Source organism: Macaca fascicularis, chromosome 4, assembly GCF_037993035.2.
Source record: "Macaca fascicularis isolate 582-1 chromosome 4, T2T-MFA8v1.1".
NCBI lineage: Eukaryota > Metazoa > Chordata > Mammalia > Primates > Cercopithecidae > Macaca > Macaca fascicularis.
This window is the reverse complement of record NC_088378.1, coordinates 140,454,863-140,468,164: the sequence shown is the minus strand read 5'-3', so window position 1 is coordinate 140,468,164 and position 13,302 is coordinate 140,454,863. Positions and strand designations below refer to the sequence as shown.

Here is a 13,302-nt window from a genome sequence, read left to right as displayed (position 1 = left end):
TAGATACATACCATGTAATACTATGCAGCCAGTAAAAGGAACAAGATCATGTTCTTTGCAAAGACATGGATGGAGCTGGAAGCCATTATCCTTAGCAAACTAATGCAGGAAGACAAAACCAAATACTGCATGTTCTCACTTATCAGTGGAAGCTAAATGTATTTGTCTAGTTGCCAAACTTTCCCTTGGTGTATATTTCTAGTATATTTCCATTGTGGCCAGAGAAGATATTTGATATGATTTCAGTTTTTGAAAATTTGTTGAGACTTGTTTTGTGGCTTAACATAGGCTCTCTCCTGGAAAATGTTCCACGTGTTCATGAAAAGAGTGTATATTCTCTAGTGCTAAATAAAGTGCTCTATAAATATCTATTATCTTTATTTGGTCTAAAGTTCAGTTTAAATCCAATGTTTCTTTCCTGATTTTCTGTGTAGATGATCAGTCTCATGCTGAGGTTGGGATGTTGAAGTCTCCTCTCTAATTGTATTGCAGTCTATCTATCGTTACATGTAGTAATTTTACAGGATGCTCTTTGTTAGAAAAGGAAATGATTTGGGGGCTGCATTTCATTTTTTAAAACCTTACAGAGGACTTCCATACCCTCACTATCTGCCGAAATAATTTCTTCTCAACTCCTATATCACTGCCAGACTCTGAGCCAGAAACAGGGGAGAGAGAGGCTGGGACTGTGTAGAATGTATTTTAGTAGAAGTGGTTGAATGGGAGTAGTGATGTCCAGTTTCCAGGTGCAGCAGTGACATCTCTCCTGGCCTCGGGGTCCAGTGTCCAGCACCAGGTGTCAGAGGTGTGAGCAGTGGCGTCTGTGCTCAGCAGCAGGGGCACTTGTTCCCAGGAGGGACCTGATCCAGGGTGGGCTGTGTATTCTGTTCCTGGATGTGTAGTTTCCACGCTGGTTCTGTGGCCTTCCCTGTAAGGTCAGCCAAGAGAAAGGATGAGAAGGAAACCCAAGGTCAGACGCGGAAGTTTGTTAACCTGCCGGCTGCTCCACCACAGACAGAGGAGGCAGCACTAAGCTTACAGAATGAGGGATTTATATTGAGGAGGGGAGTGTGAGGGAGGTCTTTGGTATGGCCGCCTCCTGGGGTTGTTTGCTGGTTAATTTTGCCATATATCACCTTGTGACGTTTATTACGGGAGGGTTTAGGTACAGTTTATTTATGCTTCGCAGGACCTCCCCCTGTGCAGTCTGGATGGTTTGTAATTGGGGTTTGCTTATTGCAGGAAAGTGTGATAAGTGAAGTCTGCTGGCTTCACCGCTGCACCTAGATAAGGGCTTAGAAATGTAAAGAGGCTTGGGGGAAGGAGAAGAGTCGCAGAGCATTAGGGGGAGGGGTGGGCAGCTCAGAGAGGTTTTGGGGCAGTGTCCGCAGTACCAAGAAGCTTTTTGGGGCAGTTTGTCCCTAACATTCCCCACAATAAAATTAGCCCCCAATACCACGTATACTTCTTCATGTGTAAATTAGAGAACTGGTTTCCATAGTTTGCTCCAAGAAGTGAGTGAGAAATGAGTCTGTGGACGAGTGTCAGAGAGTGGCAATCAGGGGTGTTCTTTGTGCGAGAGCCACATCCTGAATTGTGTACCTGGCCTCTACCCCATGGTGGAGAGAACAACAGGGAATGTCACATCTCATAACTGATGATATATATCCTCCCTTTTCTTTTGCAAGAAAAATCCTCTTTTAAACAAAGTTTGAAAACCCACCCCACCCACCCACCCTGGCCACTCTCTGATCTCTGATCTCAGTGGTTCCCAATCTGGCTGAGCAACAGGATTGCTGGTGGGGCTTAGAAAATACGCAGGCCATTTCCCAGAATGTCTGTCTCAGAGTATTACGCACAAGACCAAGGAATCACTTATATAACAAGTGCTACAGGTGAGACTGATGCTTAGGTATGTGGGATCCTGGTGTTCTTGATCTGGAGACCAGCAACATGAGCTCCAGCCTTGTCATAAATCAAGAATCTCTTGCTCGACTCCAGACTTCCTGGATCTCAGCACCATGTCCAGGTGATCCCTGTGGACATGAGCATTCCTTATCTAAGTGTTCTCTAGACCTGTGGTCAGAAGTGTGCAGTCTGCTTTGGGTGTGGTCTGCTCCGATCCCTTAGAACTGGAGGTCCAGGGTTCAGTCCTTGCCCTCATTCTTTTCCACAGTCAATCACTCCCTTGGTGCTTCATCCATCCTTGAGATTTTAAGTATTGTTTATATGGTGTGACCTACTAAATCTATTTCTCCAGCCCAGTCTACTTCTCCTTTCTGCTAAACTCTGGAGTTGTCTGTCTAAATTCCACCCCAGCTCCCCCACCTGCATTCCTAGTAGACATCTCCTCTATTGAGTGCCTGTGATGCCCCCTCCTCAGTATGCTCCTGCCAGAGTCTCCCCATCTCCACTGACAGCAGCTCCATCCTTCCTTCTACTCACTCATTTTACAACTATGGGTGTCCTTGATTCATCTTTCTCACACCACAGATACAATCCATTGTCAAATGCTGTCAGTCCATCTTCAAATGCATCCAGGACACCTTCACGTCCCACTATTTCCCCTGCTCACACCCCAGTCAAGGTCACTGACATCTCCAGCCTGGAATACTGCACTCGCTTCCTACTGTTTTCCCTTCTGCCTCCCTCGTCCCTCGCCTCTCAATTCCGTTCTCAGCACAGCAGTCAGAGATCCTTTTAAAAGAGAAGTCACATCATGTCCCGCTTCTGCTCAAAACTGTCCTCTACCTTTCCATCTCACTCAGAGCAGAGGTCAGATGCTTCCCCATTCCCTGCTGGCCCACCTGCTCTGGCCGCACCTCTGACCTCATCCCAGTTTCTCTCTGTCCAGCCCTCCTGGCCTCCTTGCTCTTCTGGGAACACAGACACCTTCCTGCCCCAGTACATTTGAACTGGAGGATCCTCTGCCTGGAAAGAACTTCCGCAGACATCTTCATGGACAACTCCTCATGTCCCTCAAATCTTTCCTCAAAGGTCACCTTTGCAACAAGGCACACAAAGACCACCCAGCACAACAGCCCCCTTCCCTGTCCCCACTGCCCACACCCTGGATCACATGCCTCACAGCACTTACCACCTTATAGCACTTTCTTTCCTTGCTCTGGTTATCAGGTATCTATCATCTGCGTCTTCCCACTGGAACACATGCTCCACAAGGTCAGAGATTATTCTCATTTTACTTCAGTGATGTTCGCCAGATGCAGAACCACTCTGTCCTATGTCTGACAGAAAACAAAGGTCAGTTGCATGAATGATCACTGTAGAGCACCTCCCTATTCTAAAGGCAATATCTTTATTATTAACATAGCCTCAGGCCAAATGCTGTTTTGTGGCAGCTACAGCACAAGGTCCCCTCACATTGACACTGAGGCCGCCTGTGCTTTTCTCAACAGTGCTGCTTGTGGTCCTCCCTCTCCCATCCCTCCTCCCACACCAACCCCCTCTCCCCACCTGCACACTGCAGCACACAATCAGGTTTCTCTCTTCAGGAAAGAACAGTCCTTGATGATGGGTCCAATTTCACAAACAAATATAAATCTAAATTAGATTATGCTTTAGATTCATGAGTTGATATTGGAGCCAGCACCAAGATCACTGGAACGAGGGCAGGGAGATAGGGCAGGAGATCAGAGCAGAAGGGGAGCCCTAGAAGGAGGGCAGGAGCTGAATGGGTCTGAAAACTTGTCACAGAATGCACAGAGACTCCTGTGTGCAGGAGTCGCCCTGGTGATGTGTGAGGCTCTGTGGTCACAGTTCTGCTGGACAAGTTTCCACTGAAGGGACAAGAACAATGGAACAGTGAAGGTCACCCAGCTGAGGACTGACCACATAAAGCCCACAGTGGATTGAACAGCAACTGGGCACAGGCCCCTCCACACTCGGCTCCTCATAGCCTTCTCCACTCCCACCTGCAACAGACTCAGAACAGCGAACATGTAGATTCTGGAAGGTTCTCAGGTCTTTATTTCCTCTCTCAAGTTCTAGGAATTGACTTATTTAATTAACCCATCATCTTCTCATGGCAAATATTTGAGAAAACAAATTTCTATTCAGATTCTTATTTTTAGTAGGGAAGTAAGAGGTTGCAGCTCTGTGTACCATGAAGTTGAGACAGAGATGGAGACATCCAGCCCCAACTCTCTGGAACAGGAAGGGTAACTGGGGAGGGAACACAGGTCAGTGTGGGAACAGGGGTCACGGTGGACCCGGGGGTGGGCAGTCTTTCCACCTCCTCACATTATGCTAATAGGGATGCAGACACATTCAGATGCCTTTGCCAGATGCTCTTGAAGTCACAAAGGAAACGCCTGAAGAAATCTTGCATCTCAGTCTCACACAAGGCAGCTGTCTCAGGCTACAGAAAGCAATAGTCATAAACAAATCCAAGTCAGTCATGTTAAGTGATGACACTCTGAACAGTGCCCCACACACTCGAAACATCCCAATCAAAGAAGCCCCATAACCCAGTCCTTTCCCCTTTGCCCCACCCCCACCCACTTCAGACCCCAAGAATCTCACCTTTACAATCCCTGAGAGACACATCAGAGCCCTGGGCACTGTCGCTGGCTGGGGTAGAACAAAAACAGCATCTGGTCAGAGCCCGCAGGAAACGTGGGACAGGAGGAATTATGGGGTGGGTGAGCTCCTCCACACTCCCACCCCCACCACTTACACACAGCCTGAGAGTAGCTCCCTCCTTTTCCACCTGTGGGAAGAAAATGTTCTGTGAGGGGACAAGGAGGAGGCAGGGACACGAGACCTTAGAGGAAGGAACCTCCTAGTCTTGTACCGGAGAGAAGTTTTCGGAACTGTGACTACAGACCCAGGGCAGAATCAGGAAACACCAGGAAAGCAGGGGTGGGTGCTGGACCAACGGCCCTCCTAAGGCCTGTCCTTAGCAGGGACCTTCCCCTGACTCATGAATGCTGGAATCTGGACCCCAACACCACAACCATCAAGGTGATACATTGTCCTTCATTGTCACATGTACTTCACAAAAGAGTAAGTGCCGGCACACAGGGCCCCAGGCTGGGATGGCCCATGTGTGGATGCTGCTTCCCAATAATTGTGGGGAAAAGAAAGAAAGATCAGACTGTGACTGTGTCTATACAGAAAGAAGTAGACATAAGAGACTCCATTCTGTTCTGTATTTGAGATGCTGTTAATCTGTGACCCTACCCCCAACCTTGTCCTTGCAAGAGACATGTGCTATGGTGATTCAAGGTTTAAAGGATTTTGGGCTGTGCAGGGTGTGCTTTGTTAAACAAGTGCCTGAAGGCAGCTTGCTGGTTAAAAGTCATCATCATTCTCTTAATCTCAAGTACCCAGGGATACGCACACTGCCAAAGGTCACAGGGACCTCTGCCTAGGAAAGCTAGGTATTGTCCAAGGTTTCTTCCCATGTGATAGTCTGAAATATGGCCTCGTGGGAAGGGAAAGACCTGATCGTCCCCCAGCCTGACACCCGTGAAGGGTCTGTGCTGAGGAGGACTAGTACAAGAGGAAAGAAGGCCTCTTGGTGGTTGTTGGCAGTTGAGATAGAGAAAAGCATCTGTCTCCTGCCCGTCCCTGGGCAATAGAACATCTGGGTATAAAATCCCATCATATGTTCTGTTTACTGAGAAAGGAGAAAACCGCCTTAGGGCGAAAGGCGGGATTTGCTAGCACAATGCTGCTCTTTATGCACTAAAAAGGTTTATGGAGATGTTTACATATGCATATCAAGGCACAGCACTTTTCCTTAAACTTATTCATGTCACAGAGAACTTTATTCACATGTCTTACTGCTGACTTTCTCCCTACAATGATCCTATTATCCTGCCACTTCCTTTTCTTTAAGATGGCAAAGATAATTATCAATAAATACCAAGGGAACTCAGAGACCGGTGCCGATGTGGGTCCTCTGTATGCTGAGCGCCGGTCCCCTGGGCCCACTTTTTCTTTCTCTATACTTTGTCTCTGTGTCTCATTTCTTTTCTCAAGTCTCTCCTTCCACCTAACGAGAAACGCCCACAGGTGTGGAGGGGCAAGCCACCCCTTCACTAATGAGGCGGGGCACACTTCTACCTGGGGCTTGAAACCCCCAGTGGGACGAGAAAACCCAGACTCCACCCCTCACCCCTTCCCTACCTGAGCTCTTCCTCCTCCACAACACAGCAGTGACCACAGCTCCAGTGACCAAAAAGGCTAGGACAGCCAGGCCAGCAACGAAGCCCAAGATGGGGATGGCGGACTGGGAAGATGGCTCTGGGAAAGGAGGGGAAGGTGAGGGGTCCTGACCCTGCTGAAGGGCTCCAGAAGGGCTCCTACTTTCCCTGAGGAGAGACGTGATCCTTCATCCCACTCCTTACCCCATCTCAGGGTGAGGGGCTCCAGCAGCCCCTGGTGCTGCACATGGCACGTGTATCTCTGCTCTTCTCCAGAAGACACCACCACAGCTGCCCACTTCTGGAAGGTTCCATCCCCTGCGGGCCTGGTCTCCACAAGCTCGGTGTCCTGAGTTTGGTCCTCCCCATCCCGCTGCCAGGTCAGTGTGATCTCCGCAGGGTAGAAGCCCAGGGCCCAGCACCTCAGGGTGGCCTCATGGTCAGATATGGGGTGGTGGGTCACGTGTGTCTTTGGGGGATCTGATGGGAAGAGTCAGAAAATTCAGGCGCTTTGCATCTCTCATGGGACACTCCAGCAGCACGAATGTGACCATCCTGAGAATGAACAGGACACCTGGGGTGGGGAAGGGAGCACAGAAGCCAGACACCAGCCTGGACACAGGCATCTGGGATAATCTCCTATTCCTTGGAGAGTTCTAGTCTCTGAGGGAGGAACAGGGACTTCTGGTCCTGACCTGAGTGGAGGCCGAGGGACTCAGAAAAGCTGGAATCAGACCTTCAAACACATTGAGTGTGAGGCAGAGAACAAGGCCTGAGAGGAAAAAGTCACAAAGCCCAAGGCTGCTGCAGGAGTCAAAGGGGACCCCTGATCTGTATTCTAGAGACTGTCTTCCCCTCCATGTCCTCAGAGACGTCATCCCTTAATTGTCCTAGAGAGTAGAGGGGGCCCTCAGAGGAAATCAGGGAAACTCATGCCATTCTCTATTCAAGGGAGGGCGACATTCTAGCGCTGATCCCATTTTCCTCCCCTCCTCATGGGAAGCCATCCCGGGAGATTTATAGGAGACGGGGAAGTCTCCCCACAGCCCCTGCAGGGTACCCGCGCGCTGCAGCGTCTCCTTCCCGTTCTCCAGGTTGTCTGCGGAGCCACTCCAGGCACTCGCCCTCCAGGTAGACGCTCCACTCCTCCGCCTCACCGCACGCCTCCCACTTGCGCTGGGTGTTCTGAGCCGCCGTGTCCGCCGCGGTCCAGGAGCGCAGGTCCTCGTTCAGGGCAATGTAATCCTTGCCATCGTAGGCGTGCTGGTTATATCCGCGGAGGGGGCGCCCGTCGGGCCCCAGGTCGCAGCCAAACACCCTCTGGATGGTGTGAGACCCTGGCCCCGCCCCCGCGGTCAGCCCCGCCCGCCGAGCCACGCCCCGCCCCGACCAACCCGCTGAGACTTTGGCCTCCACTGAAAATAAAACCGCGTAAACGCGCCTGGGGCTCTCTCCGGTCAAAGGTCTGGGCGGGTCCCGCGGCCTCGGGGCGGATCTAGGACCCAGGGACTCGGGGCGACCCGGGTCGTCCGTGGGGATGGGGAGGGGCCGTGACCTGCGCCCCGGGCCGGGGCCACTCACTGGCCTCGCTCTGGTTGTAGTAGCGGAGCAGGGTCTGCAGGTTCTCTCGGTGAGTCTGTGCGTGGCCCTCGGCGTTCCGCGTCTCCCGGTCCCAATACTCCCGCCCCTCCTGCTCCACCCACGGCGCCTGCGGCTCCATCCTCGGACTCGCGGCGTCGCTGTCGAACCGCAGGAACTGCGTGTCGTCCACGTAGCCCACGGAGATGAAGCGGGGCTCCCCGCGGCCGGGCCGGGACACGGAGGTGGTGAAATACCTCAAGGAGTGCGAGCCTGGGGGCGAGGAGAGGCTGAGACCCGCCCGACCCTCCTCCCCGCGCGGCTCCCCGGGTCCTGCGCCCCCACCTGCGGTCCCCTCGCTCCTCCCCGCAGAGGCCATTTCCCTCCAGACCCCGCACTCACCGGCCCAGGTCTCGGTCAGGGCCAGGGCCCCCGAGAGCAGCAGGAGGACGGTTCCGGGCATCATGACCCGCACCCTGTGCGTCTGAGGAGACTCTGAGCCCGGGTGGGTGCGTGGAGACTTTAGAACTGGAACCGGGGCGACGTTGATTGCCTTCCCTAGAAACCCGACCCCCAATGGGAGTGGGAACTGGGGACTCGTCGTGAGTATCCTGGAAGAAGGACCCGACACAGACTGGGAGAAGTGAAACTCAGGGGAGTGGGGAATCACCAACCCAGCGCCTCCCCAATGCAGAGGAGGCTCTGGGAGCCTGAGACCCTGACAGCCACGCCCGGGACCTGCGACTTCGTCCTGATCCCTCTCCTACACCAAGCCTCTTTGTCCCCCTGTCTGCCCAAGTCCTGGACAAGTATCTGTCTGTGGAAACCAGGGAGGACCCCGAGACTGCACCCAGCCCCTTTCCCTTCACTACTCGTTCTGAAATCCCCGACCCTGAACTGGACTCCCTGCCTGCCATTCCTTACCTCTCCCCTTGGACCTTTGTACAGGAAAACTCACCACAGGGAACTTGATGCCAGAGAGTGAGCTCGCCCTGGGAATGGAGGTGTAGAGACAGGGGTTTTCTCTCTAAACCTGGTGAAGTTTTGTCTGAAGGCACCACACAGAGATTCTCATAGAGACCAGTTTCCTTTTTGTTTATTAATACAGTAGGTAGCACAATGTTGGTAATCCCTGAATGATTAGAATTCCAATCTGTAAGAGACCTGTGTCAAAACAGCATTACAATTAAACTTTCAAAGCTCCTAACTTTTACTTTCCCAGACTATGGATCTGTTACTCTGGTTTGTTGCATTTAAAATTATCTTCATTCCCTAGCCCGAGTTTCCCTGCATGAGTCCAGAACATCTCCTGAATACAAAGAAGTTTTGCTAGTGTCTATTTTAACCCAGAGCCTTGTAGTCATCACCTCAAAGTCGCGAGTGCTCCATGCAGTCCCAATGCTCTTCACGGACGCTCAAGCACTGCCTATTTTCGTGAACTCTGCACATCTAAGCAGTGTGCATATTTTATCTGGACACTTGGTATTTTTGTAACTCTTTTTTTTTGTTTGTTTTAATCGTAAGGAATCAATTAGGTTTTTGGCAGTCCCACAAAATGTATTAAATACCGAATGCAAAGAACCCCCTGCTAGGCTCTTCCCCTGCTTTAAAATTCTTTCCCCTGCTCCTTTTCCTCACCTCCTGCTTCTCCAGCCCTTCTCTCTGCCCCCTCATCCCTCACACCCTCCTCTCCCCTTAGTCCCCGCCACCCTGTCACTCCTGAATTGTGGCACTAACACTGCCCCTCACTTGTAGAGGACTACGTGCTCGCAAACGAGGCATTCCTGGTAAGTCCTGCTCTTGCAAAGGAAGCAGGGCATTCCCGATAAGTCCTGCTCTTGCAAAGGAAGCAGGGCGTTCCTTCCCTGCAAACAGGGAGGACAAAGGAGCTAGCTGCAAACTGCAGACCCTGGGGGCTTGTTTATGTGTAAACATCTTGAAAATCCAGAAAATCAGGGGAAGGTCAGAAAAACAACAATGTGTCTTGTGACTTGGCAACATTCCACAAACGACTGTATAAAATAAAGCAGAACATGCCGTTCAGGGCGGCCGCCATGTTTGTCTTGTCTTGTGTTGTCTTGTGTGTTCATTCCTTTGTTTAGGAAACATGCAGACCCCAACACTCACCTCCTGCCCATGTCTGTTCTCCCCACAGTGCTCAGCAGTCCTGCTAATGTGAGCAAAGTCCTGTCATTTCTTCACTTACTATTGCTGGATTTTGGTCTACAATTTGCTATATGTTTTCAATTGGTCTCATCTCTTTGTTTCTGCTCCTCCTCTACTACTTTTTTATGTGTCAAATAAACATTTTGTAGTTTATGATTTTAATTCTCCTAGTGGCTTTTGGCTATATTTCTTTACACTAATTTTTTACTGTTGTAAGAATGGAAACCCAATTCCTTGGCTTTTCACAGTGAAGTTCAGGTTATATTAAACGACACCCAACACCCGGCAAAATAGAGGACACTTGTAACAGTGTAGCTTCGTTTAACCTAACATTATGCTATTATGGTTTTATATATTACATCAATCTATATTATAAACTCAATGATACAGTGTAATACTTTTTGTTTTAGACAAGCAGCCACATGTCTTCAGGAAATTAAGAAAATGAGTGTGAATGTGACATGTGTATGTGCATCATTCCTGTTGTTAATTGTTCCTTTCTGTGTATCTGGGTCACCATCTAGTATCATTTCCCTTCAGCCTGAAGAACTTCCTTTAAAATTACATATGGTACAGGACTCCTAGGAAATGAATTTTATGGCTTTGATGATCTAAAAATGTCTTTATTTTTGCCTCCCCTCTCCTTCCCCCTCCTTTTTTTTTTTTTTTTTTTTTTTTTTTTTTTTTTTGCTTATTAGGGCATTTACATGTAATAAAATTCACCAGTTTTAGCTGCGGTTTTTGGTGAATATTGGTAATTATTTATAGTCGTGTAACTACCACACTGCCCAGTAGAGAAACACCGAATGCAGAGAACCCCCTGCTAGGCTCCTCCACTGCTTTGGAGTCCTTTCCCCTGCTCCTTCTCCTCACCTCCTGCTTCCCCAGCCCTTCTCTCTGCCCTCATCCCTCACACCTTCCTCTCCCCTTAGTTCCCACCACCCAGTTACTCCTGAACTGTGGCACTGTAGAGAACAGGTTCTTTTCCCTAGAAACTTTCTTTGTGCCCCTTTCTATTTAATCCTTGCCTCCCACCCTGACCCCTTCCCTTCACTCAACCACCGCTCTGTTTTCTGTCACTGCAATACTGAAATTTCTAGAATTTAATGGACATGCAATCGTATGGTATGTAGTCTTTCGTTTGGTCTCTCACTTAGCATAATGATGTTTGAGATGATGCCATTCACTCATTTTTGTTGCTGAGCAGCTGCTGAGTATTGCTGGAATCCCAGTTTATTCATTGCTTTCTCTATTCTCTAGTTGATTGACATGTGGATTACTCCAGCTAGGGTTTGTTATTAATGAAGCCACTAGAAATAACTGCTTACAAGTGTGGTCTTACATTTTTACTTCTTTTCAATAAATACATATTTGTGGAATTGCTGGGTCATGTGGTAATGGATGGGTAACTGTATAAGAAATTGCCATACCACTTTACAAATTGGCTGCCACATTTTTTGCATTCCTACCAGCAATATCAGACATTCCTATTTTTTCCATATTCTTGATGGTATTTAGACTTATCATATGTCTTTTTAGCTTTACCTATTCTAGGTGATGTGTGATGGTTTCTCATTGTGGTTTAACTTGCATTTCTTTGATGATTAGTATTGTTTACTATCTTTTCATGTTCATCTGAGTGACTTATTAAATATATTTTGTGAACTATTTTGCAAATTCAATGATTAATTCCAGAGACTTTTTCAGAATCTCCTAGCGTTTTCTACATATGCAATGAAGCTGGTGACAAAGAAAGACTTTTGTTTCTTCCTTTCTTATCTATTGATCATTTTCTTTTAAAATTATTTTTATTTGGTAGAGATGAGATCTCACTATCAGGCTGGTCTCAAACTCCTGAACTCAAGTGATATTCCCACCTCAGCCTCCCAAAATGCAGGGATTATAGGCATGAGCCACCATACCCCGTCCTTCTATTGGTCTCTTAGTTAATTTTCTTGCAATGTTGCACTGGTTAGAGTGCCTCTTAGGTGTTTAAACAAGAACAATGAGCTCACATGTTTGTTTACAAGGAACTTAAATTTACAAGGAAAAAAACAGCCCCATAAAAAATTGGCAAAGGATATGAACAGACACTTCTCAGCAGAAGAAACAAACGAAAAAAAAATCAATATCAATGATCATTAGAGAAAAGCAAATCAAAACCACAATATACTATCTCCTGCCAGTCAGAATGGCAATTATTAAAAAGTGAAGAAACAACAGATGCTGGCGAGACTGTGGAGAAAAAGGAATGCTTTTCCACTGTTGGCAGGGATGTAAAATAGTTCAACTATTGTGGAGGATGGTGTGACCATTCCTCAAAGATCTAGAACCACAAATACTATTTGACCCAGCAACCCCATTACTGGGTATACACCCAAAGGAATATGAATCATTCTACTATAAAGACACATGCACATGTCTATTTATTGAAGCACTACTTTCAATAGCAAAGACATGGAACCAACCCACATGCCCATAAATGATAGCCTGGGTAAAGAAAATGTGGTAGATATACACCATGGAATACTACACAGCCATAAAAAGGAATGAGTTCATGTCCTTTGCAGAAACATGGATGAAGCTGGAAGTCATCTTCCTCTGCAAACTAACATGGGCACAGAAAAACAAACACCGCATGTTCTCACTCCTAAGTGGGAGTTGAACAATGAGAACACATGGACACAAGGAGGGGAACAACACACACCAGGGCCTGTTGGGGAGTTGGGGGCAAGTGGAGGGAACTTACAGGACGGGTGAATAGGTGCAGCAAACCACCATGGCAGACTATATGTATGTAACAAACCTGCACGTTCTGCACATGTATCCTGGAACTTAAAGTAAAATAAATTAAAGTTAAAAAGAAAGAGCATGTCTTACATGTACACATATGTTCATTGCAGCACTATTCACAATAGCAAAGACCTGGAATCAACCTAAATGCCCATCAATGGTAGACTGGATAAAGAAAATGTGGCACATATACACCATAGAATACTATACAGCCATAAAAAAGAATGAGATTATGTCCTTTGCAGGAATATGGATGGATTTGGAGGCCATTATTCTTAGCAAACTAACGCAGGAACAGAAAACTATATACCACATGTTCTCACTTATAAATGGGAGCTAAATGATGAGAATACATGGTCACGTAAAGGAAACAACACACACTGGGGTCCACTTGAGGGTGGAGGGTGGGAGGAGGGAGAGGATCAGGAAAAATAGCTAATGGGTACTAAGGCTTAATACTTGGGTGGGTACTAATGGGTATAGAAATAATCTGTACAACAAAACCCATGACACAAGTTTACCTATATAACAAACCTGTACATGTGCCCCTTAGCTAAAAATAAAAGTTAAAACAAACAAACAAAGTGCATGTCTG

At 48.0% G+C, this 13,302-nt stretch overlaps 1 protein-coding gene across 1 annotated transcript; it reads right to left on the bottom strand.

The window, feature by feature from the left end:
• Positions 1–1,859: 1,859 nt before the first annotated feature.
• LOC102141835 (class I histocompatibility antigen, Gogo-B*0101 alpha chain) lies at positions 1,860–8,694 on the bottom strand. Its single transcript, XM_045390098.3, is given in 10 exon segments — positions 1,860–2,036; positions 3,098–3,245; positions 4,543–4,590; positions 4,697–4,729; positions 6,154–6,270; positions 6,375–6,650; positions 7,231–7,270; positions 7,272–7,507; positions 7,752–8,021; positions 8,151–8,694. Coding segments are annotated over 9 exon segments (1,125 nt in total). The 5' UTR covers positions 8,215–8,694; the 3' UTR covers positions 1,860–2,036; positions 3,098–3,204.
• Between the last annotated feature and the right edge of the window lie 4,608 nt (positions 8,695–13,302).